Raw genomic sequence first — 26,893 nt, forward strand, 5'->3', positions numbered from 1 at the left:
CGAGGATAATGAGCGCTCAAAAGATATATAAAGAAATATCGCGAGATGAATCTTGTGTTTTGAATGACCAGTTCAGTGGATCATGCGGGAGAACAGGATGCGGATGCTCAAACTTTTTATTATTAGATTATGGAATCCGCAGTTGGATTATAATGGAGTGAAAAGGGCGATATGAATAAGAGTTTGACTGCACCTTTAGTCTGCCATCATGTACTCCTTGGTGAAGAATGGTGCTTGGCAATGAACATTTTAGAGACTCTGTTATTTATACACACACACACACACACACACACACACACACACACACACACACACACACACACACATATATATATATATATATATATATATATATAGTACATTTATGTGACCTATCTAGTTTGTGATTTCCTGTAAACTGTGGTGAACACTGTCAGCTACAACCACCTGCTGCTGTGCGGGTAGTTCCAGGGTCTGAGGAGGTGCTATTTAAACATATTTCTGAGTGTCAGACCTTTTGAGTTTGGTCTCTCAGCTGCTTGGAGAATGTGAGACTGAGCTTTTGACTTGTAAATCATTCAAAGCTGAACACACACCTGAAGTTAAACTTTATTCTGGCTCCACTAAGACATGATGGAAATTGTATTTTTGCTGCTCCTCTTCTGTCACATCGCATCTTCAGGTAAGGTCCCATTTTATTTCAAGTTTTTGTTGTAACAGCTTGATTTGGCATATACTGTGGTTTAACATAACAGCTTTCTACCTTTCGGGGAAACTCTAGACTGGAGTTTATATTGAGTTATACACAGATTTCCACTATGATTTACTGTAAAACACTGATCAGAGTACAGCGCTCTCTACAACCGAAGGAGGAGGAAAATTCATGCCAGAACTTTTTTAACAGGCCCATTAACGATGGTAAGAATATGTTTGCTCTGACAGCGAGTGAGTCCGGTAAGAATGTGCAAATTGATCATTACCATGAAGTGTCATTCCCAGGTTAGGGTTATCCACAAAACTGATTTATCTCATCGTAACAAAATACAACACAGGCAGCTGCAAGCATATTTATTGTTATCTAGTGTTTAATTATTTAACTTCTTGGTGCACGATCAGCATCATATTTGATTTTTTTTTTCCCATTTTCAATTCTTTATTTCCTCATTCACATGGAGCGCATTACGTTGTTGCAGGAGGGTTTTATTTCTTGTAAACAGTGGTGAACAAGGTTTGGATGGAAATCAGTTATCGTTTGAAAAATCTGCATATTTTGTATTCAAACTGGAAACACACACTACATCTTTAACTCTCATGTGTCTCAGAATAATCTCAGACTGTTTCTGTCTGATTCGCGCTGTCCCCAGCCCTTCCCTCAGTGTCTCTCCTCCAGAAGACTCCCTCCTCTCCAGTCAGCTGCCACGCTACAGGTTTCTACCCTGACAGAGCCGTGATGTTCTGGAGAAAAGATGGAGAGGAGCTTCATGAGGACGTGGAGCACGGAGAGATCCTCCCCAGCCATAATGGAACCTTCCAGATGAGTGTTGACCTGAACATTTCATCAGTCACACCTAAAGACTGGGGGAGGTATGAATGTGTGTTTCAGCTCTCTGATACGAAGGAGAACATCACCATCAAACTGGACAAAGCAGTGATCAAGAGCAACTGGAATAAAGCTGGAATCAGACATGACAGAGGTCTGATACACACATTTAGCTGCTGCTGCACATTTTAAGACCACTTGTCTTTTTAATGGCTTTAACATGAACATTAACATGAACTCTAACTCTGTCCACCTTCTGATGTGTGATACTTTCACTGCTGATCTGCCACAAGAGTTTGTGATTTCCTGTAAAGTGTGGTGAACACTGTCGGCCTGTGGAACGTAACCCTGATGCCTTGATAGTTAGCGTTCTCTGGTCTGTCTGTGCTTTGGGTAATATGTAGGCCACAGTTTCAACACGGCGGTGCAGTGTGGAGCACTGCTGCCTCAGAGCATGAAGGTTTGAACCTGCCGACCTGTGTGGTTTGCATGTTCTAAATGTGCCTGCACGGGTTTCCTCCACGTACTCCAGCTTCCTCCCACAGTCCACACACTTTCCAGTTAATTGGCGTCTATAAGTTGGCCATAGGTGTTGACGTGAGTGGTTGTTTGTCTCTGTAGGTCAGGGCTGTGATGGACTGACATCGATATTTATTGAAATTACAGCATAATGTAGCAGAATTAGAAATATTTCATAGAAAACATTTCATTACCATAGTGTATCACCCAGCTTATTTACACAACATAAATGAGTAAGGTGGGCATTGTGATGGAGACAGTGCCCAAAGATATTCATTGGGTTTGCTCCTGATTTTTATTTATGCATTTTTAAAAAATGTATTTATTGTGTTCTTTTTTTTTTTGTTCTTGTTTTGTTTTTCAAAAAATTGGGACAAAAAACCCAACTGATGATTAAGCTCCTTTGAGACATGCACCTTCTTCCACATGCCATGGCCATTTAACATGTTGGTCTCATGTCTGAACAGGTGCATGAATCAGACTTCACAACATTTCTGTAACAAAAAGAACAGATTCAGAAAAAAGCCTTTAAGGTCAGACAGAGAACGATGTGAACCCAGAGTGTAAATGTTCTATTGTTTCAGCTCCAGATCCTCCTTACTACACTAGTCCCTTCAAAGATGTTGGAGCACTGATCATGCTGGTAATCTGCATCCTTGCAATCTTCATCTGCAAGCAAGATAATGGTGAGCAAACAGTGTTTCTACTCATATTAATACGAGTTTTTCTCCACTCTTTGAATACAAGGCTGCATTTCTGCCTGGTAATAAAAACCGTACACTGGAATTTCAACGTAATATCAGCTGACTGCTGTGATATCCAGGGAGGACATTTTTAGTTCTACAACATTGTTGTACAACATGTTCATTCATTGACATGACAGAATATTTTTTATAGTCTAAATCATGATACTCTATCATGGATATTTCAGGACTCCGCTGACAATAGTCTCAGTTCTTGCACTATACTATAAAAGCAAACGTCTTGGATAATTAGAAAAATAACGAGGTCAGTTATTCCCTTTAATAGTTTCTACCTTTGTCTTGACAGACGATGAGTGAACTTTAGAAGCAGATGCTGAACTTCACTTTACTGAAGAGCCTCAACAGACGATGATAAGAAGAGTACTGACGCTTCGAAGATGCTTGTGCTTATTTTCATGCAGCATATGCCCATTCAAATGGCTCACAGCTCACTATCGGATGATGGCTGTGAAATCTGGTTCACACATCAGAATTAATGAAAATAAATGATTGAGGCATTTGTTCACAGCCATTGTTTTACCATATGTACTGTACAGTCAGAACACCAAGAAAAGTGGAAATAGTCTTGTCCTACACTGAATGTGTGTTTTTATCACGTGTTTGTTTGTTGTGTAAATTATGAGGACTTCACAGTGTAAATTAAAAAGAGGTGTACTTCCGTAACTTTCCACTAGAGGACAGCAACACAGTGTCAGAACATTTTCTAATCGTCAGGTGTTTCATTTTTTCGTTGGCACCATGAGCAGTTTTGTAATGGAAACTTTAAACGACCAAAATATAGGAAATAACACAAACAGACAAACTGAACACGGAGCAAATGTTTTATAAGTGGAACATATGATGTTGATCTTGATGCCAGGCCATGGCTTATGGACTCAGTGCTGTTCCAGTAGTTGACTGTCAGTTATTGCAGGCAACATACATGTCCTCAGATTTCATTTACGTGGTAACTAGATTGTAATTATAGAGGAAGAGAGCCACAAACTTTCTGAACTGCTGATTAAATCTAACTGAATGAGTGGGAGCCATTTTCTCACACATGTCGCGAGGAGGTGTTTAAAAGAGGAGCCGAGCTTCATCCTGGCTGCATCACTCTCTGCTGGAGAAATGCTGCGATGAACATCAGGGCCCAGCACGTGATGAGGACAGGACCAGAGACGTCACCAAACGGGACACTCCTGTCCGTGACTATCACTGACAAGAGAAGTGATTATGTGCCATCTTCAGTGTTTGATCTTCATACTCAACATTCTTGAGTCTGTTGTGAATATGAACTGAAAATGGGCTTATAAAGAGAATATTAAAACATAATCACTGTCAGGCAAACTACTGCTGCTGTGCTGCAGACATTATTTCCTTTTGTAAAGTACTGTGTATTCACTGATTTTGATAAATCTGGAATCTCATCATGTCCAACCTCTCAGATTCTCTCAGTGTCTTGGACTTTAGCAACAGACAAGTAGAGGCAAAAAGCTTCAGTGGACTCAGACGGGAACAGAAAACAGAGGCTCAAAATAAACACTTTACACAGACAGATGGATCAAGACCCTGCTGGAAACACTGGAGCTTGTTAAAATGGAAGGTAATTGACCTGCTAACCTGCAGGGCGTTGCTCACAGGTGAACACACCTTCCGTGCTCACAGACACAACCAGGAAACATATCTAATTAATAGAACAAAAATGTAAACCAGCATCTTCAGTTCTTCTCCGTCTGTATAAACAAGATGAAGGTGCTAATGATACTGTTCCTCACCTGCCATGTTGTATCTGCAGGTAAGATCCACATATGTATTTACATGTATATTTGTATCTTAATTTGTTTTATTGGCAAAACCACAATTTGAAAAAATATTTTGAATGCAGTTGTTTATTTTTTAGAACACTTGTTAATGCTGCTGATGTTTCTGTTTCCTATGTTTTCTTTTCTGTTGTCATTATTAATCAGTATTGTTCATGTTTGGCATACTCGTATTCATTTTTACTAATTAACAGTCTGACAGCACAGTCAATGTTACCTTTTATAAACTAACAATATACTACTCATTACCGGAGGTGCAGATTTATATTAATCAGATTCACAACAACAGGACTATGATATATATTTTTGTTTTTAGCATAAATTCTTTTTCATGTTCAGGGAAGTGACAACTAGTCGAACAATAAAATGCTGTTAAAAATTAAATAAAACAAACAAACAAATCTAAATGATCCTGTTTGTCCTACAGCCAAACACTCCACAAACTTTTACCTCATGATATCTTCTGGAGATCCAAGCCTCCCTGATTATGTGGGCGTGGCAGACTTTGATGAAGTTAGGATGATGTACTACAACAGCAACGTGAAAATACTGGAACCCAGACACGACTGGGTGAGAAAATTAATTCAGGATGATCCACAGCACTGGGAAAGGATTGCTGTGGACGGCATACATTACGAGCAGCTCTTCAGAGTTGAAACAGACAGTTTCAAGCAGCACTCAAACCAAACTGGAGGTACATTCCAGACAAAATGTTTTTCTTGCATGTTGTTTTTTTGTTTTGTTTTTTTGTTCGTGCAAACAACAATCATATCATTAGTTCAAAGGAAACACACACAGAATGACAAGACATGGGAAAACACTCTTTACTCTGGAGTTCAAACATTATTTTCTAATTCTAGTGCTGATAAACAGCTTAAACTTGTTGTGTTTCATTTTAGCAGTTTGTTACCAAGTGAACCCAGATGAGTCAGTATTACTGCCGTATTTCATTTTTATGTAACTGCCAGATTTGCAGACATTCTGCCAAAAATTTGCTGAAAGTTCTTTTCACTGTGTTTGTGTCATAGTGTTGGTGCCAGAAGTAAAGATGTATATGCTGAATGTCCCTCTGGTTTAATGCAGTCTCTGTCTCTGTCTCTGTCTCTCTGTCTCTCTCTCAGGTGTTCACATTATCCAGCAGATTCTGGGCTGTGAATGGGATGATGAGACTGAAAAGGTTGTTGGTTATAAACAATATGGTTATAACGGAGAAGACTTCCTGACATTTGACCTGGAGACAGCGACATGGATCGCTGCAAATCCACAGGCTGAAATCACCAAACGGGAGTGGGATGGAAATACAGCTGGCAACGAGTTTTGGAAGAGCTTCCTCGTCGACATTTGTCCTGTGTGGCTGAAGAAGTATTTGGTCTATGCGGAGGCTGCTCTGGGGAGAACAGGTAGTCATGTGACCTGATGCCACAAATGTTTCTCCTGTTTTTAATAAACAGCAACGCTACAATACACATGACCAAGTTTGCACCTCTCATTTCTCCTCAGCTTTTACTCTCACTGACTTTATTTTTCTCATAAAGTTTTTTTTTGTGTGAAATTATTCATATTTGTGTGCTACTAACCCCTCCAACCCAAATATGATGACAGTGTTTTGTTTTGTTTAACTATCCAGAGCGTCCCTCAGTGTCTCTCCTCCAGAAGACTCCCTCCTCTCCACTCAGCTGCCACGCTACAGGTTTCTACCCTGACAGAGCTGAGATGTTGTGGAGGAAAGATGGAGAGGAGCTTCATGAGGACGTGGAGCACGGAGAGATCCTCCCCAACCATGATGGAACCTTCCAGATGAGTGTTGACCTGAACATTTCATCTGTCACACCTGAAGACTGGGGGAGGTATGAATGTGTGTTTCATCTCTCTGGTGTGAAGGAGGACATCATCACCAAACTGGACAAAGCAGTGATCAGGACCAACTGGGGTAAAACTGGCATTAGAAATGATGGAGGTGAGACACAGTTTTACCTTTTCAGTGCTGAGTGATTTGTCTGTTCGGTTTTCTCTCTGTTTAATTTTGTCATCTTTTCTAAACTCGTGAATTTTCACTGTTGATAATGATTTTAAGACTAAGATTGGTATGAAACTGAAGTGTCTTCCTTTACTGGGATCACTGGTCAGATCCCTGACAGTGTTATAAGAAGAATGTTTTTATTTCTAATTTTATTAATATACAGTAAAGTCACAGAGAGTTTAAACTCATCTTAAAGGGGCTTTGCATCGAGTTATTATTGCACTTTTATAATGTTGGCTGATTTGTGAGAGAAGCTGTGGCCATGATATCTTGACTTTTGGTCCCATGAAGTGCCTGAAACACTGGATCCTACATTTCCCAGAATGCAACAGAGTAATGTCTTTCATTAGAACATCCCTGGCCCATAAATGTGTACAGTTAATAAGCAGATAAATGTATTGTGTCTGTCTGTGCTAACCTGCTTCATCTGCACATTTTGTGATGGTGATTTGTTTGTGTGTGTGTGTTTGTCGCTGAACAGAGGAGCCCTGTTGCATGACTGTCCCCATCATTGTTTCAGTGACTCTTCTTGTTGTCATCCTCATCATCTCTGCTGTTGGATTTGCTGTTTACAAAAAGAAAAAAGGTGAGAGACTCAAAGGAGCCAAACAAATGTACGATCTAAATGAACGGTTGAGAAAACATTTCTATAAAATAAAGGAGGAGATTCCTCATTGGTTTTAATGAGGATGAGATTCAGAATGAAAAACAAGACAAAATCTGTCCTGACATCTGAGATTATTTATCTTTTTCTTTCAGCCGAGCGCGCTTCATCTCGTAAGTAAAACCTGTTTTAATTCTGCCGTCTCTGACCTGAAATGTACTTTATTGTTGATTATAAAGGATTTTAACAATATTATAGGTGTAGGTGTTTTTTTAGCTCAGAACACAATGAGTGGACTAACAATGTGTTTCTGACTTGCACAGCTCCGGTCCACAACTCTGAACTCGCTGAGAGACTGAATCCAGAAACCTGATCGACAAACACGTGATCCTCCACACAGTGAAAAATTCACTCCTCTAGTTCAACAGACTTTGAACTGAGATTATTCAGCCATTCACTGTAATATGTTTGTGTTACATTACAGCTGTGAACAAAATCCCTGATTGAAAGCTGGTTTCCTACAACCAGCCATGGCAGCTTTACATGGAGATAAACGAGGCTATGAAGAGAAAGAATGAGCTGAACCAGGCACATTTATTCTGTTTTTATCTGATAATTCTTTCCACCTCTTTTCAGTTGATGTGTCTCTTGGCAAAAATCACAAAAATATACGTTATCCGACTTACCTGCACTTACATGTCATTTTATGAGAAAGTCAGATGTCTTTTGTCTGTTTTGTCCAAAGTTGTTGGAACATTTTTCAAGCTTTTGTAATATAAATAATTAGAATAAGTACAGAAGCTGCACCAAGACATTTCCTCTGAGTCGAGTGTCAGATTCATGCAGTTTCATTGTGATTGTACTGTTACTGTGTTTTTCAATAAACTCTGTGATATTAATGATGTCTGGTCATTTTTGTATGACTTTCATTACAGTAATGTTATTAGATGAGTGTTCACCTGGACCTTTCATCAGTCACACCTGAGGACTGAGGGAGGTTCGACCCAGATTCTGGTTTTGGTCTGTTTGTCTGTCTGTTAGTGAGCAGGACATATGTCAGGTACGGTCCTGGTTGAGTTCTGACAGACAGGTTGAAGTGCTGTGAAAGCAGTAGCTGTAGTGGTTTAAAAAGACAGTCAGAGAAAACATGAATAAGAAAACTCAAACTGACCAAGATGGATTCAGTGGGATTTTGAGATGATAAGAACAACAAGCAACCTCAGTGATAAAAAGTAGAAAACCTAAAGAAAACAGCATAAAAGGTCACTTCCAAATCTAAAATATTCAATGATCAAAGTTACTCACTACTGTTAATGGCTGAAAAAAAAATCTCTTTGGTGACAAAACATAGATGAGATTCCTCAGCATCAAAAGATCTTCAAGTTTAAGAGGAAGTCAGATGACAATAACCGGCCGCACTTTAAAATCTTTCAATAGTTTTCATTTTGAATCTAATGTATGAGGAAGAGAGTTGATTAAAAATAGAAGCAGGTTCAGGTAAAACAGGTTAGAGAGACTGAAACTGAGCCAAAAGGAAGATAAGCATCGTATTTTCATGTGGGGTTAAAAAAAAAAATCCATGAAATACGTCAACATGACAAAAACAATGTGCTGTAGAGTGTGTATGTTTAATGGTTTGCTCACGGAGTCAGATTTTCTGTTACATGACACTGTGTGTGGTTCATACCTTAAAGCTTCTCATGAATTATGTCCCATGACTTGTTTTACCAAAGAAAAGAACATGGATTCAATAATTCATCACAAGAGCTGGTTTTTATCACTGTGAGTAAAAATAAAATGATACGACACACAAAGACAGACAACCACACACGCACACACTCACGCAATGTAGAGCAGCCAACTAACCTAATGTGCGTGTTTTTTGGGATTGTGGGAGGAAGCTGGAGAACCCAGAGAGAACCCACATGGCACAGGGAGAACATGCAAACTCAACTTAGAAGAGCCCAGACCGGGGTTCGAACCTGGAACCCTCTTGCTGTGAGGTGTCAGAGCCACCCAAAATGTAAAATCAGTAAAATAAAATAATCATGAACATGTCGAACAAACATTTTATGTAATTTATACACTGACAATTTAAGAGTGTTATAATTAAAATTTGCTGGGAGTCTGGGAGCTAACTCTGCTCAGAGTCAATGCTGATACTCATCCTCTCATCCAGCTCCTCTGTGAGAATACTGAATGCTCGAGTAACGTTCATATTACTGCAACAATCACCACAGAGTCAAACTTGGATTTGACTTGGAACTTGGATTTTTATTATAAAACATAAACATAAACACACAAAAAAACAATACATTTGGTTTTGACATTCATTTATAATTATTAATACACAGTAAATACACAGCCATAAGTTGGCTGAGCATTCCCATGGAAGCACAGAATCCATGTTCCTGTCATTAGGCCCTGCATTGGGTTTCACTCTGTAGTATCACAAATGTACTTTACGTGAGATAACGTGACTTTAAGCAGATTTTAAATCCTACTCAAATCCTAAATCCTAATCAAAGCAAAGAACATGGTTTCACTAATTCATCACAAGAAGAGATTATGAGTTTGGGTGCCTCTGTACCTTTAAGGTTTCTGAGGCTGACACACATCAAAGTGTTTCCAGCTTGGATGTTATTAAGAAAAAGCAGATAAAAGAAACAGTGGAAGTTAAGATAAGACCTGGAAGATAAAGGAAAACTGTCAGACAGAAGTGTTTTCCATCCCATATGAGGAAACTCTCTGAGTGTGTCTGACAATCAGGTTTCTGGATTCAGTTTTGTAGACAGCTCAGTGTCGTTGTCAGAAGCTGTGAGATCAGAAACACACTGTTGATTCACTCATGCTACAGTGAACTTTGAGAAACAGTTCATGCAGGAAACATCATTTTACTTACAAGGTGGAGGGCGTGTGGCTGAAACAAAAAAAAAAGACAAATCATTGTGAATATGATCCTCTCTTCTACACATCTGAACTAAAAAATAAATCCATTCTATCATTCAGTTTTGTGATCTGCATAAATGCATCAACTCAGAGATGAAAATCAAAGAAGTGAAAAAGTTTTCTCTCTCACCTTTCTTCTTTTTGTGAGCCATGAATCCAATGACAGTGATGAAGATGAAGATGAAAACAACCACTGGAACAATGATGAGGACGGTCCTGTCAGTCGGCTTCTCTGTTGAACAATAAAACAAAACCAAAAAACTAAGAGTGATACAGATAAAGGAGGGAGGACTGGAGGACAAAAGCTAAAATACTCAACAAAGCACAGACATGCAGTCACATTCAGCAACCACTGATCTCACTCTTACCTCCATCATTTCTAATGCCAGTTTTACCCCAGTTGGTCCTGATCTCTGCTTTGTCCAGTTTGGTGACGATGTCCTCCTTCACACCAGAGAGATGAAACACACATTCATACCTCCCCCAGTCTTCAGGTGTGACTGATGAAATGTTCAGGTCAACACTCATCTGGAAGGTTCCATCATGGTTGGGGAGGATCTCTCCGTGCTCCACGTCCTCATGAAGCTCCTCTCCATCTTTCCTCCAGAACATCTCGGCTCTGTCAGGGTAGAAACCTGTAGCGTGGCAGCTGAGTGGAGAGGAGGGAGTCTTCTGGAGGAGAGACACTGAGGGACGCTCTGGACAAAGACAGGAGGTGGGACAGAGACGATGGAGGCAGAGGGAGCAACAGAGGGTGAAGTGGGTAGAGAAAGAGAAAGAAGCAGTTAGAGACACTCTGTATGTTTGCTGAAGAAAATCACAGTTTCATGCCCAGTACGTCTCTGAGCTGGTTTATATCAGCTGCTGTGGCTGAGTAAAAGTCTGCAGTCATGCTGTCAGCTCACAGAATTAATCACAAATTCAAATTCATCACATAATCACACAGCATCAACATTCAGTCCAACATCTTTCTCCTCTAACAATGAAAATGTGAAACTGACTTAACTCACACTAACTGTCCACTGACTATCAGCAGCTGACTGACAGTTATGTCAGAGGACCCAAACATGTCAGTCTCTGCTGATTGGTTCTGGCTAAATCAAATCTCATTGCCTCAGAAAACCAAGAAGAAGGTAACATCAGACTGAGTGGAGCGATGATACAGTGGTAATTCAGTCTGAGCAGGTTATATGATTATTATTGTGTTCATCAAACTACATCAGGTCATGTGATTCTACCTGTTTTCAGCAGAAAGATCTTCCCATAGTCCACATAGTCCATCAGCAACTCAGGAAAAACCTGAGTTAATAAGGACTCAGTGTATGTTATTCTGCTTTTGTCAGCATCCCATCTCAGTTTGAATAAGGCAGCCTCTGGTTTCAGAGCGATCCATGTTTTTGTCTTCAAGTCGAATGATATGAAGTCTTCTCCATCATAACCAAACTGCATAAAACCAATAACCTCTCCAGTTGTTTCATCCCATTCAAAGCCAGTTATCTTCTGTAAAATGTGGACACCTGAGGCAGAGACAGAGAGAGAGAGACAGAGACTGAATTTAACAAGGATGTACAGATAATTTCTCTAACATCTTGGTGCCCAACACCACAGCACACCTTCAGGGGTCTAATAGAGTCCATGTCAAAGGGGGACCAACACAACATTAGGCAGGTGGTCACAATTGTATGTCTGATCAGTGTATAAAAACAATGATCAACATAACTAATAAAGTTAAAAAATAAAGTTAACATACAACTGCTTAAAAAAACTGTTTATACAACAGTTATCTAGCTAGTTCCACATCCTCTTCTTCCTTTTACTTTATTTCATCAGTTTCATTATTTCATTCAGTTTAGAGCCTCCATATTGTAGAGGGTCATTTAATAACTGCAGAACAGTTTACCTCCACTCTGACGGAAGAGGTGCTTCAAACCACGAATCCTGTCTTTGAAGAAAGAAGGCACATCCTCAAAACACTCTCTTCTGTAAATCTCCAGGTGCTCAGGATTCTTTTCTAAAAAAAGTTTCACCCACTCCTGTTTCGGTTCTACTCTCTGTGTGTTGGTGTCACAATAAGCCACCAGAATGTCATCAACCTGTAACGCACCCACAAACTCAGGGAAGTTTGGGAGTCCAGAAGACGCAGTGAGGAAATACTTCACTGAGTGTTTGACTGTGGGACAGACAAGGTTTACAGAATAAATATACGCACATCATCATAACACTCAGAATAAATATGTAAATATATATGTATTCAGTAGGATTCAGTTAAAATTTATTATGTCATCAGTAAAAGTGAAAGTAAATAAGGAGTGAGGCAGGAGCAAAATGCAGAGCCGAGTAGAAAGTGAAGTAAAGAGTGAAATCAATATTTAAAATGTGATCCTACCTGATGATGAACCGTGACAGAAAAGGAGAAACAAAAATAATTTCTTCATTTTTTTTTGATGAGGACGAACCGGTAATAGACCAAGCTGATTCACATACTTTGTCCGTCCGATGTTGTTTCCTAATGGACAGAAAAACTTGGGTTTTCGTTTGAGATTAACTGCGACTCACCTGAGAAACAGACGAGGAAAAGGCGGAGGCAGCGACATAAAGCTGCAGTCAAGACGTGCAGCTGTTATCTGAACAAACTATTCAGCCCATACCAGCTAGGATGGCAAACATTTCCTCCAACACGGAAAAAAGTCCCACAGCTCACTCAATGTTGGAATGGAATTTAAAAAAATCCTGGATCCGCCTCTTTAACCTGATCCACGCCCAAATTCATTGGGTTTTTCCCTGACTCAAACCAAACGCCTCCACTAAGTTTGCTCAACAGCTTTCAGTGATCAGTCAGATATTCATTCTGTCAGTGTTTCACATCTTCACTTGTTACTTAAACAATCCTCACATCCCACTTACTAAAACTTTGAGTCGCTTCATACTTAAATCAGGAATTAAATCAGCCATGTTCCTAATGTAAGTTTATAATATAAACTGAATGTATTCAGTCTATAAGTCTCCATCAACCACGCAGCGTTTATTCTGTTAACTGATTAAATCTTAATCGCACCAAGTTCAACTAACAACATCAAATTAAAGCAATGAAACCAACCAAGTTTTTCAGTGTGTGGAGAGAAGCTGCAGCACCTGGTTCCACAAACAGCAGAGGAGACTGGGATGAAGTGGGACGGAAATCAGGCTTTGTGCTGTGAACACTTGAAATCATCCATTCATCTTCTATACCGCTTCATGAGTCAGGGTCGCGGGGAGCTGGAGCCTATCCCAGCTGACTATGGGTGAGAGGCGGGGTACACCCTGGACTGGTCGCCAGTCAATCGCAGGGCTGACACACAAAGACAGACAACCACTCACGCACACACTCACACCTAGGGGCAATGTAGAGCAGCCAATTAACCTAATGTGCATGTTTTTTGTGATTGTGGGAGGAAGCTGGAGAACCTGGAGAACCTCAGTTTAAATCAGCGTTACTTAATTTATGCTGAGAGAGAAATTTCATTGACTAATTAGAAAAACACCCACATATACATTCAGCCTTCCCATGCAGGCCTAATCATTATTCATTCATTTTACAGGGACAGGGACCTCTAGTGGCCATGTGAGTTATGACACTTGTCTGTCAGGAGAAAAGCGTGATATTATAAATCATGTAGCCTGATATTATATAACTGCAAAGCAAATGATTTAGACATGGGAGACTTGCATCCAGCTTCCAACAGTCAGTGGTGTTTCCTTCCAGCCATGACCATGACCATGACCAAGCTGGGCCTCTAACACACTCTGTTGACTTACCTGTATTCACAACAACATGAAACATAACAGACAGTATTATTCAGAAACAGTAACAAATAAGCAGAAAACTATTTCTGTTTTGTTCAAGTTTTATTCATCCACAGACAGAAAGACGACTTAAACCTCAGTTAAAAAACAAACAAACCATCAGGTCAAAACAAAGAACAAAAACCCTAAAACTCTCTGAAACAAAGTGCATCAGTATTAATGTACATCAACAGGTAACAGCACAGGTATTTCATATTCATGGTTAAATAGTACACTAAAGATGTGTTCCCTTCATTTACCGAATATCTTCACAGAATAATGGAGATGCAGAAATCACTGTGATCAGTCAGAAGCTGCATCTTGGTCTGATGAAGGTGAAGAGTCTGAAGCTGCAGAAACAAAAGTGAAATTATTTCATTTTAAATATAGAGGCATCATATGAGAGACAGGGCTGGACATGAATGACTGAGTGTTAATGTGCAGACACACATTTTATTTTTCACAGGGGAAAACTTACTGTTTGTAGGTCTGAACCCTGAAATAAAGATGAGAGATCATTGTGTTAAATGTTCAAAAATCAATAAATGAAAATAAAAATCTGAATTTATGAAAGGACACAAAGAAAACACTTTTCCATGTTTTGAAGAAATCCTCCATGAATTGAACAGATTTCTTTACAAATACAGCACATCTGTGATCCTTTGGCAGTAAAGTTACTGAACATCATCCAGCTCACACTTTCTGATCAAAACCTTTCAACCTTTCAGAATAATTCTGTTTTTATGTTTTATCCTTGAGTTGATTCTACATCTTAAATCCAACAGTGGAGGAAAAATGGCTTCATGTCGAGTGAAAACATCTTTGTCTCTCACCATTTTTGTTCTTTCTCCAGATGAAGAGTCCAGAGATGCAGATTGCCAGGATCAGCAGTACAACAACAACAACTCCAATGACAGAACCAGCAGGAGACTCTGATGGAGGAACTGGAACCAAAACAGAACATTCACACTTTGTCTCCACCATTGGATGAATATTTTTATTACACTCTAGACATTATGAATGACTTTGATGAGAGCATTACATAAAAACTGATAGAAACATGATGGACAAATATTGGACAATAAGTTATTAATCAAGACATGCTGTTAGCCCAAAGGATCAAAATTTAAAGATAATACCCGACTCTTACCCCAGTTGGTCCTGATCACTGCTTTGTCCAGTTTGGTGACGATGTCCTCCTTCACACCAGAGAGATGAAACACACATTCATACCTCCCCCAGTCTTCAGGTGTGACTGATAAAATGTTCAGGTCAACACTCATCTGGAAGGTTCCATCATGGTTGGGGAGGATCTCTCCGTGCTCCACGTCCTCATGAAGCTCCTCTCCATCTTTCCTCCAGAACATCACGGCTCTGTCAGGGTAGAAACCTGTAGCGTGGCAGCTGAGTGGAGAGGAGGGAGTCTTCTGGAGGAGAGACACTGAGGGAAGGTCTGGACAAAGACAGGAGGTGGGACAGAGAGGGACACAGACAATGGTAGAGGGAGTGAGAGAGAGTGAAGGGGGTGGAAGAAGATGAGAGAGCAAACAGGAAAGGAAAGAAGGGAAAAGAAAGATGAAGAAATTCAACAGTGAGAAAAATAGGAACCATTCGTATAATCTTATGTTCATCAAACTAAATCAGGTCATGTGATTCTACCTGTTTTCAGCAGAGAGCTCTTCCCATAGTCCACATAGGTCTTCAGCCACTCAGGGAGAATCTGAATGAAGAAGTTCTCATTGCGCTTTATTCTCCCTTTGTCAGCATCCCATCTCAGTTTGGTGAGGACAGCCTGTGGTTTCGGAGCGATCCATGTCCCTGTCTTCAGGTCCAATGATATGAAGTCTTCTCCATCATAACCAAACTGATTAAAACCAATAACTTCTCCAGTCTTTTCATCCCATTCACAGCCACTTAGCCTCTGGAGAATGTGGACATCTAAGATAGAGACAGAGACAGACAACAGACACTAGAATGAATGATGTACAGATGATTTCTCCACTGGAAAGATGATCTGAAAAACACTGTTCACTGTGTGATGCACAGTTTTAGACTATTCTCAGAGTTCTGTGGTGAGATCATGATCAAAGAGCAGATCATCTGAGCAGTTTTTCTGTATGTGACTGATGAAACCATGTTTCTATCTCACAGTCTAAAAGCAAAAGGTAAAATCTACTCAAATGTGTTTGTAAATTTCTGAATCACTGGTGAAACTGGCTTTTGTAATAACTCACAAGGATCACTGCAAACCTTTGACCCCAGACGGTCCAATCATGAAGACTGGAGGTTCTCACTGTCAGAAACAGGCTTATTGTAAACTGGGCTTAGTGGGGTATGTCAGAGACATTCAGAACAGAGACTAGCTGTGAGCTTCACTGCATCTTTCTGCCCCTCTCCCCATTTTCTGTTGCCTCTTACCTGATGTTAATAAAGGTATAAATATATAATTTTAAAAAAGCCACACCACTAAAACCAATAGTTATCCACAATCATAGTTACTGTATCAATTAACTTCTACTGGATTACAAACTGGTCAAAGTGGGAAGTTGCAGAACTCCAGGGACCCTGAAGGCTCGAGTCTGTTTCATGTAGTTTGTACTAATTTGACTGAAACTGTGAAACAGTTTGGTGATATGAACCACTAAGGTACAAAACCATATGATAAAGAAGAAGAAGATCACGTTAATTTTATTTCATTTTTCTTATTTTCTCTTTACGACTTTACAGCAGAGCAGCAGGAAAAATCCCATATCACATACTGTACCTCCACTTTGGTTGAAGCGCTGCTTAAAACTATAAATATTGGCTTTCAAGAAGTTAGGCTCTGCCTCTAAACACTCTCCATTGTACCACTCCCGGTGCTGAGGGTTTTTTTCGAAATAATCTTTCATCCACTCCTGTTTTGGTTCCACTCTCTGTGTGTTGGTGTCGCAGTAACCGACCAGAATGTCATCGACCAGTGCAGCGCCGAAAACCTCAGGGAAGTTTGGGAGTCCGGAAGACGCAGTGACGAAAAACTTCAGGGAGTGTTTGACTGTGGGACAGACAAGGTTTCAGAATAAATATATCATCATAACACTCACCATAAATATATATGTATTCAGTAGGATTCAGTAACGTTTTGCCTCATTAAGTTGAAGCAAAAGTGAAAGTTAAATTCCGCAGGAGCAAAATGCAGAGCCGAGTAGAAAGCGAAGTAAAGAGTGAACTAAAAATTTAAAATCTGATCCTACCTGATGATGAACCGTGATAGAAAAGGAGAAACAAAAATAACTTAATCATCTTGACCAAGTTACTTTTGTTGTTCGGGTAACGCACCGAGCTTATTGAGCCGCTTTGGACGAACGAACAGATGTCATACGTACAGCGACGTCACTACGTCAAGTCCACGAGCGGATCAAATGCCCAGTGAGATGAGACTGAGTGATAAGACTCACAGCGGATATAAAAAGTCTACACACCCCTGTTAAAATGGCAGGTTTTTGTGATATAAAAAAATGAGACCAAGATAAATAATTTCAAAACCTTTTCCACCTTTCATGTGACCTATGACCTGTACAACTCAATCGAAAAACAAACTGAAATCTTGTTCTGGTGGGGGAGTAAAAAAATAAATAAATAAAAATAAAAAAATAAATAAATAATGTGGCTGCATAAGTGTGCACACCCTTTTATAACTGGGGATGTGCCTGTATTCAGAATTAACCAATCATATTCAAACTCATGTTAAATAGGAATCAGTACACACCTGCTATCATTTAAAGTGCCACTGATTAACCCCAAATAAAGTTCAGCTGTTCATGTAGGCTTTTCCTGACATTTTCTTAGTGGCATCTTACTTTTCACCCTTTAAATAGGCAAACTGACTGATTACGAGTTTGAAGACACCTGTGATGCTAATTACAGGACACACCTTGGTTTAACACGTCCCTGTGGTCAAATTATTTTCTAGGGGTACAATCATTTCTGTCCAGGTGAGTTTTGTTAGTTTGCTTTTTTAAATGATTTTGTTGAAGAAGAAAAAAGACAAACTTTTGAAAATTGGAGACTTTATTAAACACTGAAACATTATTACAAAAAAAAAAAAAAAAGACAGAGCAATACCTTTGATATTAGATATTCCTCTAGAAGACCAGTGCTCCATTTAAATAATTAGATCTGCCGCTCTGCTCTGCAGTGGGCATCAGGCTGTGCTGTGACACATCTAGTGCTTCATTCCTTAAAGCTTCTCATGATTTATGTCCCATGACTTGTTTTACCAAAGAAAAGAACATGGATCCAATAATTCATCACAAGAGGTGATTTTTATCACTGTGAGTAAAAATAAAATGGTACATGGACTGTGATACACTTCTACAGTACGTCTCTATTCACATTAACCACTCAGAGAGGTTTACACTACATGACACATTCAAAACTTAGCAACAACATGTTTTTGCATCAATGTAAAATGATAGGTAAAATAAAATAATCAAGTAAAACAAATTTGATATATTTACAATCTGAAATTATTAGAGAATTATAATTAACATTTACATCATATCTATCTATATGAAGCAAGTTTCTTTTTTAATTTCACTTCTCTTCATATGAAGGAACTTAATTTTTTTTAGGGGTTTTTTTTGTTTTCTTTTTTTTTGCCACAAAACACAAATAACACACATGAAAGCATTGACTTGTTCTGTCCCACAGCAGTGAACCGACTGACTGTGTTTGTCGATCAGGCTTCAGGATTCAGTTTCTCAGAGAGCTCAGAGACGTCGTCAGGAGCTGTAAGATCAGAAACACACTGTGTGAAACTGTGTAAAGTCCACTCATCCAGCACTGAACTTTAATAAACACTAAATACAGGAAACTGGCTTCAAAAATCCTTTGCAGCCATTTTTGCATTTAGAACTGAAACTGTGTGTTAGATCAGAATAAAATGAGTTGTACTTACGAGATGGAGGGCACTGGGCTGAAATCAAAGGGAAGACAAGTCATTTCAGTTACAGCTGTAAAACTCAACTCAAAGACTAAAATGAAAGTACTGAAGAGTCAATTAAACAGATAATCTTTCCATTTTTCTCTCTCACCTTCCTTCTTTTTGTAAATCATGAACCCAGTGACACAGATGAGGATGAAAACAACAACAACCACTGCAGCAGTGACGGTTGGGATCATGTTACTGGGCTTCACTGGTGAACAAATGAAATAAAGAAATTAAGACCAGTACAGATGAAGCAGGTTAGAACAGAACATCTGAGAATCTGTTCATTCTATTTGTCTGTCATGTCTTTCTTAAAGGCATGAAAATGTATTAAAGTCCTTATGTGTTTGACACTGTGGCAAACAGCAGTGCATATTAATAAATAAAAAAAATAAATACTTTAGAAATGTACACACACCTTTCTACAACTTAAAGAAAATCAAAAAGGATCTGCTGCTGATCTTGTGATCTGACCAGTGATCCTGAGAACAGGAACGTGCACTGGTTTAAGTAAATTATTCAGCTGGTTTATTATGATGAGTTTGGTTGAAGATGAGTTTCCTGCTGAACTGGAGGACAAAAGCTAAAATACTCAACAAAGCACAGACATGCAGTCACATTCAGCAACCACTGATCTCACTCTTACCCCAGTTGGTCCTGATCACTGCTTTCTCCAGTTTGGTGACGATGTCCTCCTTCACACCAGAGAGATGAAACACACATTCATACCTCCCCCAGTCTTCAGGTGTGACTGATGAAATGTTCAGGTCAACACTCATCTGGAAGGTTCCATCATGGTTGGGGAGGATCTCTCCGTGCTCCACGTCCTCATGAAGCTCCTCTCCATCTTTCCTCCAGAACATCACGGCTCTGTCAGGGTAGAAACCTGTAGCGTGGCAGCTGAGTGGAGAGGAGGGAGTCTTCTGGAGGAGAGACACTGAGGGAAGCTCTGGACAAAGACAGGAGGTGGGACAGAGAGGGACACAGACAATGGTAGAGGGAGTGAGAGAGAGTGAAGGGGGTGGAGGAAGATGAGAGAGCAAACAGCAAAGGGAAGAAGGGAAAAGAAAGATGAAGAAATTCAACAGGGAGACATCAAGATAAACAGAGGAAAGGGGGGTGAGAGCTATTTGCATAATCTTCTGTTCATCAGACTACATCAGGTCATGTGATTCTACCTGTTTTCAGCAGAGAGCTCTTCCCATAGTCCACATAGCTCTTCAACCACTCAGGACAAATGTGAATGAAGAAGTTCTCGTTGCGTTTTATTTTTGCTTTGTCAGCATCCCATCTCAGTTTGGTGAGGACAGCCTGTGGTTTCGGAGCGATCCATGTCCGTGTCTTCAGGTCCAATGATATGAAGTCTTCTCCATTGTAGCCAAACTGCAAAAAGCCCATAACTTCTCCAGTTTTGTCGTCCCATTCACAGCCACTTAGCCTCTGGATAATGTGGACATCTGAGACTGACAGAGACAGAGACTAGAATGAATGATGTACAGATGATTTCTCCACTGGAAAGATGTTCTGAAAAACACTGTTCCCTGTGTGATGCACAGTTTTAAACTATTCTCAGAGTTCTGTGGTGAAATCATGATCAAAGAGCAGATCATCTGAGCAGTTTTTCTGTATGTGACTGATGAAACCATGTTTCTATCTCACAGTCTAAAAGTAAAAGGTAAAATCTACTCAAATGTGTTTATAAATTTCTGAATCACTGTTCAAACTGGCTTTTGTAATAACTCCCAAGGGTCACTGCAAACCTTTGACCCCAGATGGTCCAATCATGAAGACTGGAGTCTCTCACTGTCAGAAACAGGCTTATTGTAAACTGGGCTTAGTGGAATATGTTAGTCAGAGACATTCACATGGTAATGATGAGCTTAACCTGAACCTAACTCCAGTTTCCTCTGCCTACTCCCACTCTGATGTTTACCGATTATAATCTTTACAACTTTACAGCAGAGCAGCAGGAAAAGGTGAAAAATCCCATATCACATACTGTACCTCCAGTTTGGTTGAAGCGCTGCTTAAAACTATAAATATTGGCTTTTAATAGGTTTGGTTGATTCTCAAAACACTCTCCATTGTAGACCTCCAGGTGCTGAGGGTCCTTCCCTAAATAATTTCTCATCCACTCCTGTTTTGGTTCTACTCTCTGTGTGTTGGTGTCGCAGTAACCCGCCTCAATGTCATCGACCAGTGCAGCACCGACAAACTCAGGGAAGTTTGGGAGTCCAGAAGATGCAGTGAAGAAGAACTTCAGGGAGTGTTTGACTGTGGGACAGACAAGGTTTACAAAATAAATATACGCACATCATCATAACACTCAGCATAAATATGTAAATATAAATGTATTCAGTTAAAACGTTTTGTATCATCAAGATGAAGCAAAAGTGAAAGTAAACGACACGAGCAAAATGCAGAGCCGCGTACAAAGTGAAGAGTGAAATAAAGATTTAAAATGTGATCCTACCTGGTGATGAAACGTGACAGGAAAGGAAAAACAAAAATAACTTTTTCATCTTGTTTTGATGAAGAAGTTATTTTTGTTGTTCCTTAAGGTTCCGCACTGTTCCAGCCGCTTTGTTTTCCGCTCAGCACCGTCAGGACGAGCGGACAAGCGTCATACGTACAGCGACGTCACCACGTCAGCAACGTGAATAAATATTCAGCAACGTGAATATTTTAATATATAAAATGTTCAATGATCTCACATTAAAAAAAAAACACATTTATCTCCGATGATGATTCCAATGCATCTGACCACAGTCATTTATAGAAACACAGAGAGATAATGATCAGCTTTAGGAAGAAACAGCTATGAGCTAATCCTGAGCACAAAAAACGGTTGTTGCACACTGTAAACTATTGTTGGAAAAAAATCATGTGCTTTAACACAAGAGCCCAACAAGAATCTATGTGATTGTGTGTACAATGCAAAATAGTTATTACTGGCTTTGAAGTTTTTAAAAGGCTCGTATAACAGAGCTGCTGGTTTTTCTGTTTCCACTTCCAGTGGATTAAAAAAATGAAATAAAACGAACAAAGATGAAAATATCAGACAGGATTTTGGGGGATTTTTTTAAATAAAACATCAGCACAAAAAGAAAAAACAATACATTTGATTTTGACATTCATTTATAATTATCAATACACAGTAAAATGTGCCATAAGTTGGCTGAGCATTCCCATGGAAGCACAGAATCCATGTTACTGTCAGTGATGTTTCCTGTCATTAGGCCCTGCATTGGGTTTCACTCTGTAGTATCACAAATGTTCTTTACCATCTGACAGACGATGCTGATGAAAAGAAGTAAACACAACCCCTGCAGCAAACAGACCTGACAGCCTTCCTTCAAATCTTACTGCACTGTAACTATTTAAAAAAACTGTGTTTTTTAAAAAATTAAAAAAAAAATAAATAGAATAAAACATGTAACAGCCATTGTGGCATGAGCAAACCTTTGGGAACCCTTATGAAGCCTAGTGATGGTTCATTCAGGAAGACTGTCTCCCTGCTCATGTCTTCTACGTCACAAGCACAGTTTCCTAATTCTAAGCTCCACCAGCTCATTCTCATCTTCATCCAACCACAAGCTGACACGCTCACCTTTAGCCAATCACTCGTAATTTGTCGGACTAGGGGTGGGCGATATGGCAAAAATATCATATCACGATTTTTTAATTTAGAACCAAAACTATTCTCTATGTAAAAACTTAGCCCTAAAGACAAAAAAAAAAACTATTATGGCCAAAGAATCTTCCTCAACAGATTTCAATTAACCGTTTGTGCAATGTTGCAAACATGTGCCAAGTACCATGGACATTTGGAAAGAATGTAAACATACTTAAGACTCTCAGTCTGCTCTCAAAAAAAAAAATTATATTTAAAACAATACAAAAACAAAGAACTCTGATAAAGTGCACTCTTCAATTCACTTGGTATCAAAGGCTTGTGTCTTATAGTTGGTTGTTTCTGTGGCTGATGTGTGGTTGGCCTTGCTGCTTGGCTCTCAGCATTGTTTCAGATGCTGCCTCTTCAGGTGGTTAAAGAGGTTTGCTGTGTTGCCATCTCGAAGCTCGAACCTTCTCTGTGCAAACTTTGCAAATGACAGTTGTTTGTGCTTTGTCGTTTGGAGAAAACCCAAACCAGTTCCATACGACTGAAGTGGGAGTTCTTTTTGGGGACCAACTCCAAGCTTTCACTTTCGCTGTCGGCCATGGCTACCCGCAACACCTTGACTAAAACAGCGAGGCTCGTAAAAAAAAAAATCAACACTGCTCATGCTTCGCCATGATTGGTTGGGCATGTTCACGTGAAGCGGGCTGTTAGTTGCCCAAGGATAAAAAAAAACATCTCATGCGTCTGTGCGCAAGCATAGAGCTGCGATTAATAGAATGTGGTCCTATAGACGACAATACGATCTCTCTCCTCTGGCAGATCGTCAACACTTTCTAATCCTTCACGATCTAATATTGTCATATCGCACACCCCTATGTCAAAGTGTTCTCTCTCTCTCTGCTTTCATTCAGCACTGTGACGATTTGCAACCCTGCCTCGCTCTTTCACCAGCTCAGTTGTAGATGGGCGGCCATCTCCAATCAAACACTTCAATCTGGAGGTTCCTTCTAAGAACACGCCACAACCATGAGCTCCAGTCCTCATCATCACCATCAATGTCTAGACTCCAAAGTCAGAAGCATCTAATCCATAGAATCCCTTCCTATGTAGATCTGCTACCTGAGCACCAAAGTCTGTTCTACCTGTTCACAATAAAGTTTCTCCAGCTTTCTCATTTTCTTTCATTCTTGTTGTAAGTCTCTCCTGATTGAGCTACTTTTAAAAGACTCAGAACTTTCTGAACAGTTAATTGAGTTGTAAGGACCTGTAAGGCAGGTCAGGAATGTCATTAGGAACAGTCAGCTGAGGACATTTCCAGAGACTGTTTGAGTCTCGTGGTAACTCTCAACAACCATGGGCTCCTCTAAGCAGCTGACTGAGGATCTGAAAATGAAGCTAACTGATTCCTACAAAAGAGAGAAGGTTATAAAAACACATCAAGTGTTTCCAGCTTGGATGTTATTAAGAAAAAGCAGTTAAAACGAATAGTGGAAGTTAAGATAAGACCTGGAAGATAAAGGAAAACTGTCAGACAGAAGTGTTTTCCATCCCATATGAGGAAACTCTCTGAGTGTGTCTGACAATCAGGTTTCTGGATTCAGTTCTGTAGACAGCTCAGTGTCGTTGTCAGAAGCTGTGAGATCAGAAACACACTGTTGATTCACTCATGCTACAGTGAACTTTGAGAAACAGAAAAATCATCTGCACAATGATTTGAAATCCTTTTAAATTTACAGGATAAAGTGTTTGTCATCTCATCTTAAATAGAATAAATGTACATTTTACTTACGAGATGGAGGGAGTTTGGCTGAAATCAAAAGAAAAGACAAGTCATTTCACTCACAGCTGTAAATGACAGAATATCCCCAGTGAATATGATCCTCTCTTCTACACATCTGAACTAAAAAATAAATCCATTCTATCATTCAGTTTTGTGATCTGCATAAATGCATCAACTCAGAGATGAAAATCAAAGAAGTGAAAAACTTTTCTCTCTCACCTTTCTTCTTTTTGTGAGCCATGAATCCAATGACAGTGATGAGGATGAAGATGAAGGTGAAAACAACCACTGGAACAATGATGAGGACGGTCCTGTCAGTCGGCTTCGCTGTTGAACAAAAAACAAAACCAAAAACTAAGAGTGATACAGATAAAGGAGGGAGGACTGGAGGACAAAAGCTAAAACACTCAACAAAGCACAGACATGCAGTCACATTCAGCAACCACTGATCTCACTCTGACCTCCATCATTTCTAATGCCAGTTTTACCCCAGTTGGTCCTGATCACTGCTTTGTCCAGTTTGATGACGATGTCCTCCTTCACACCAGAGAGATGAAACACACATTCATACCTCCCCCAGTCTTCAGGTGTGACTGATGAAATGTTCAGGTCAACACTCATCTGGAAGGTTCCATCATGGTTGGGGAGGATCTCTCCGTGCTCCACGTCCTCATGAAGCTCCTCTCCATCTTTCCTCCAGAACATCACGGCTCTGTCAGGGTAGAAACCTGTAGCATGGCAGCTGAGTGGAGAGGAGGGAGTCTTCTGGAGGAGAGACACTGAGGGACGCTCTGGACAAAGACAGGAGGTGGGACAGAGAGGGACACAGACAAATAGTAGAGGAGAGAAAGAAGCAGTTAGAGACACAATCTATATACTTGCTGAAAAAAATCCCAGTTTCATGCACAGTAAGTCTCTGTGCTGGTTCATATCAGCAGCTGTGGTAGAAAATTGTGGCTGATCAACCTTAAAGGAAGCTCAAGTAACAAGGGAGGGTGTGGAAATATAACAAGAGTAAGAGTCTGCAGCCATGACGACAGATTATTATATTATTTCAGGTGATGTGATTCTACCTGTTTTCAGCAGAAAGCTCTTCCCACGGTTCTTCAGCCACTCAGGACAAATCTGACTTAATAAGTTCTCATTGCGTTTTATTCTCCCTTTGTCAGCATCCCAACTCAGTTTGGTGAGGACAGCCTGTGGTTTCGGAGCGATCCATGTCTGTGTCTGCAGGTCCAATGCTATGAAGTCTTCTCCATCATAACCTTACTGATTAAAACCAATGACCTCTCCACTCTTTTCGTCCCATTCACAGCCATTCATTCTCTGTAAAATATGGACACCTGAGACAGAGAAAGAGACAGACACTAGAATTAACAATGAAGTAAAAATGATTTCTCCACTGGAAAGATCATCTTGAAAACACAGTTCATTGCATGATGCACAATTTTAGACTATTCTCACAGTTGTGGTGAGATCATGATTAAAGAGCAGAACTGAGTAGCCTTTTCTTTCTATCAATGAAATGTATGTATCGTCAAATTTATTTGTATTTGGTGAAATTATTTTTCTTCTTTTTTTAGTTTTAACTATCAGACATTTATTTATTTAGCTGTCTCACTTTTTGCCCCCCATGTTTGCCCCCCATGTAGAGAGTGATTTACCTCAGGATGCAGAACAGTTTAGCAGTAAAAAGTAAAATATAACATATCACACACTGTACCTTCACTCTGATTGAAGAGCTGCTTCAAACTACGACATGTGGTTGTAAGGAGGTTCGGCAGACCCACAAAACACTCTGCTTTGTACCACTGCAGGTAATGAGGTTGCTTGTTTATATAATCTTTCACCCAGTCCTGTTTTAGTTCTATAGTCTGTGTGATGGAGTCGCAGTAAGCCGCAAGCATGTCATCAACCAGTACAGATCCAACAACCTCAGGGGTGTTTGGGTGTCCACACCATATGGTGTAGATAAACTTCAGTGAGTGTCTGACTGTGGGACAGACAAGGTTTTCAGAATAAATATACGCACATCATCATAACACTCACCATAAATATGTAAATATGTATTCAGTTACAACTTTTTTTTCTCACCAAACTGAAGCAAAAGTGAAAGTAAATTCCGCAGGAGAAAAATGCAGAGCCGAGTGGAAAGTGAAGAGTTAAATAAATGTGATCCTACCTGATGATGAACCGTGACAGAAAAGGAAAAAAAATAATAACTTCTTCATCTTGTTTTGATGAAGATGAAACGGTAAAGGACCGAGCTGATTCAGGTGCTTTGTTTTCCGCTCAACATACTGTATATCCCACTGCGCAAACACACAACGGCGGCGTCTTTGCACGTCCAATTTTGCTCCCCTGAAGGTGCAGACTGTGACGCCACACGACGTCTTTTTTCCGACGTCTACCGAACGACTGGTATAACGTCCACAGGACCTCTGAATAAGGGCCAATTCATGTTGTTTTGATGAAGAAGTTATTTTTGTTGTTCCTTAAGGTTCCGCACTGTTCCAGCCGCTTTGT

The 26,893-nt window shown here is 39.8% G+C and overlaps 4 protein-coding genes across 11 annotated transcripts; 1 reads left to right on the plus strand and 3 right to left on the minus strand.

Moving 5' to 3' along the window:
* The first annotated feature begins 479 nt into the window (after positions 1-479).
* On the plus strand, positions 480-8,124 carry LOC121191994 (major histocompatibility complex class I-related gene protein-like). Its single transcript, XM_041053524.1, has 7 exons — positions 480-661; positions 5,029-5,295; positions 5,723-5,976; positions 6,204-6,558; positions 7,103-7,207; positions 7,381-7,398; positions 7,549-8,124. The coding sequence occupies exons 1-7, from the start codon at positions 610-612 to the stop codon at positions 7,596-7,598; spliced, it is 1,101 nt and encodes a 366-aa protein (XP_040909458.1). The 5' UTR covers positions 480-609; the 3' UTR covers positions 7,599-8,124.
* A 1,619-nt stretch (positions 8,125-9,743) lies between these two features.
* Positions 9,744-26,796, minus strand: LOC121191983 (major histocompatibility complex class I-related gene protein-like). 3 transcript variants are annotated; one of them, XM_041053506.1, is made up of 7 exons: positions 26,550-26,796; positions 12,075-12,344; positions 11,413-11,691; positions 10,543-10,872; positions 10,305-10,406; positions 10,128-10,145; positions 9,744-10,040 (listed from the first exon to the last, which is right to left on the minus strand). In XM_041053506.1, exons 1-7 carry the CDS (start codon positions 26,596-26,598, stop codon positions 9,991-9,993), a joined length of 1,098 nt encoding a protein of 365 aa, XP_040909440.1. In that variant the 5' UTR covers positions 26,599-26,796; the 3' UTR covers positions 9,744-9,990. The 3 variants fall into 3 exon arrangements, with proteins under 3 accessions (XP_040909440.1, XP_040909441.1, XP_040909439.1); XM_041053507.1 differs by lacking the exon at positions 26,550-26,796 and adding an exon at positions 12,561-12,899 and having other exon boundaries at positions 10,570-10,872; XM_041053505.1 differs by lacking the exon at positions 26,550-26,796 and adding an exon at positions 12,561-12,899.
* Positions 14,036-17,384, minus strand: LOC121191984 (major histocompatibility complex class I-related gene protein-like). 5 transcript variants are annotated; one of them, XM_041053511.1, is made up of 7 exons: positions 17,230-17,384; positions 16,761-17,030; positions 15,656-15,940; positions 15,147-15,449; positions 14,830-14,928; positions 14,475-14,492; positions 14,036-14,346 (listed from the first exon to the last, which is right to left on the minus strand). In XM_041053511.1, the coding sequence occupies exons 1-7, from the start codon at positions 17,276-17,278 to the stop codon at positions 14,300-14,302; spliced, it is 1,071 nt and encodes a 356-aa protein (XP_040909445.1). In that variant the 5' UTR covers positions 17,279-17,384; the 3' UTR covers positions 14,036-14,299. The 5 variants fall into 5 exon arrangements, with proteins under 5 accessions (XP_040909445.1, XP_040909446.1, XP_040909443.1 ...); XM_041053512.1 differs by having other exon boundaries at positions 14,037-14,346; positions 15,656-15,934; XM_041053509.1 differs by having other exon boundaries at positions 14,037-14,346; positions 14,830-14,945; positions 15,152-15,449.
* On the minus strand, positions 18,541-21,595 carry LOC121191987 (major histocompatibility complex class I-related gene protein-like). Of its 2 annotated transcripts, none has more exons than XM_041053515.1 (7): positions 21,439-21,595; positions 20,970-21,239; positions 20,144-20,422; positions 19,612-19,914; positions 19,072-19,173; positions 18,936-18,953; positions 18,541-18,766 (listed from the first exon to the last, which is right to left on the minus strand). In XM_041053515.1, the coding sequence occupies exons 1-7, from the start codon at positions 21,485-21,487 to the stop codon at positions 18,717-18,719; spliced, it is 1,071 nt and encodes a 356-aa protein (XP_040909449.1). In that variant the 5' UTR covers positions 21,488-21,595; the 3' UTR covers positions 18,541-18,716. The 2 variants fall into 2 exon arrangements, with proteins under 2 accessions (XP_040909449.1, XP_040909448.1); XM_041053514.1 differs by having other exon boundaries at positions 20,144-20,428; positions 21,439-21,594.
* Positions 26,797-26,893: the final 97 nt, after the last annotated feature.

Source organism: Toxotes jaculatrix, chromosome 13, assembly GCF_017976425.1.
Source record: "Toxotes jaculatrix isolate fToxJac2 chromosome 13, fToxJac2.pri, whole genome shotgun sequence".
Classification (NCBI taxonomy): Eukaryota; Metazoa; Chordata; class Actinopteri; family Toxotidae; genus Toxotes; species Toxotes jaculatrix.

What these genes read in the sequence shown, in the direction of transcription:
- LOC121191994 (XM_041053524.1), top strand. Translation starts at nt 610, where the DNA reads ATGATGGAAATTGTATTTTTGCTGCTCCTCTTCTGTCACATCGCATCT. An exon ending in GCACTCAAACCAAACTGGAG is followed by an intron (nt 5,296 to 5,722) that starts GTACATTCCAGA and finishes TCTCTCTCTCAG; the next exon opens with GTGTTCACATTATCCAGCAG. An exon ending in TGGCATTAGAAATGATGGAG is followed by an intron (nt 6,559 to 7,102) that starts GTGAGACACAGT and finishes GTCGCTGAACAG; the next exon opens with AGGAGCCCTGTTGCATGACT.
- LOC121191984 (XM_041053509.1), bottom strand. Translation starts at nt 17,278, where the DNA reads ATGATTAAGTTATTTTTGTTTCTCCTTTTCTATCACGGTTCATCATCA. An exon ending in CTATCACGGTTCATCATCAG is followed by an intron (nt 17,031 to 17,229) that starts GTAGGATCAGAT and finishes TCTGTCCCACAG; the next exon opens with TCAAACACTCCCTGAAGTTT. An exon ending in AAAGCAGTGATCAGGACCAA is followed by an intron (nt 14,946 to 15,151) that starts CTGGGGTAAGAG and finishes TTCTGTTTTGGT; the next exon opens with TCCAGTTCCTCCATCAGAGT.
- LOC121191987 (XM_041053514.1), bottom strand. Translation starts at nt 21,487, where the DNA reads ATGAAAAAGTTATTTTTGTTTTTCCTTTCCTGTCACGTTTCATCACCA. An exon ending in GAGCTCTCTGCTGAAAACAG is followed by an intron (nt 19,915 to 20,143) that starts GTAGAATCACAT and finishes GTCTTTGTCCAG; the next exon opens with AGCTTCCCTCAGTGTCTCTC. An exon ending in AGTGATCAGGACCAACTGGG is followed by an intron (nt 19,174 to 19,611) that starts GTAAGAGTGAGA and finishes TTTGTTCACCAG; the next exon opens with TGAAGCCCAGTAACATGATC.
- LOC121191983 (XM_041053506.1), bottom strand. Translation starts at nt 26,598, where the DNA reads ATGAAGAAGTTATTATTTTTTTTCCTTTTCTGTCACGGTTCATCATCA. An exon ending in GATCTTTCTGCTGAAAACAG is followed by an intron (nt 10,873 to 11,412) that starts GTAGAATCACAT and finishes GTCTTTGTCCAG; the next exon opens with AGCGTCCCTCAGTGTCTCTC. An exon ending in TGGCATTAGAAATGATGGAG is followed by an intron (nt 10,407 to 10,542) that starts GTAAGAGTGAGA and finishes ATTGTTCAACAG; the next exon opens with AGAAGCCGACTGACAGGACC.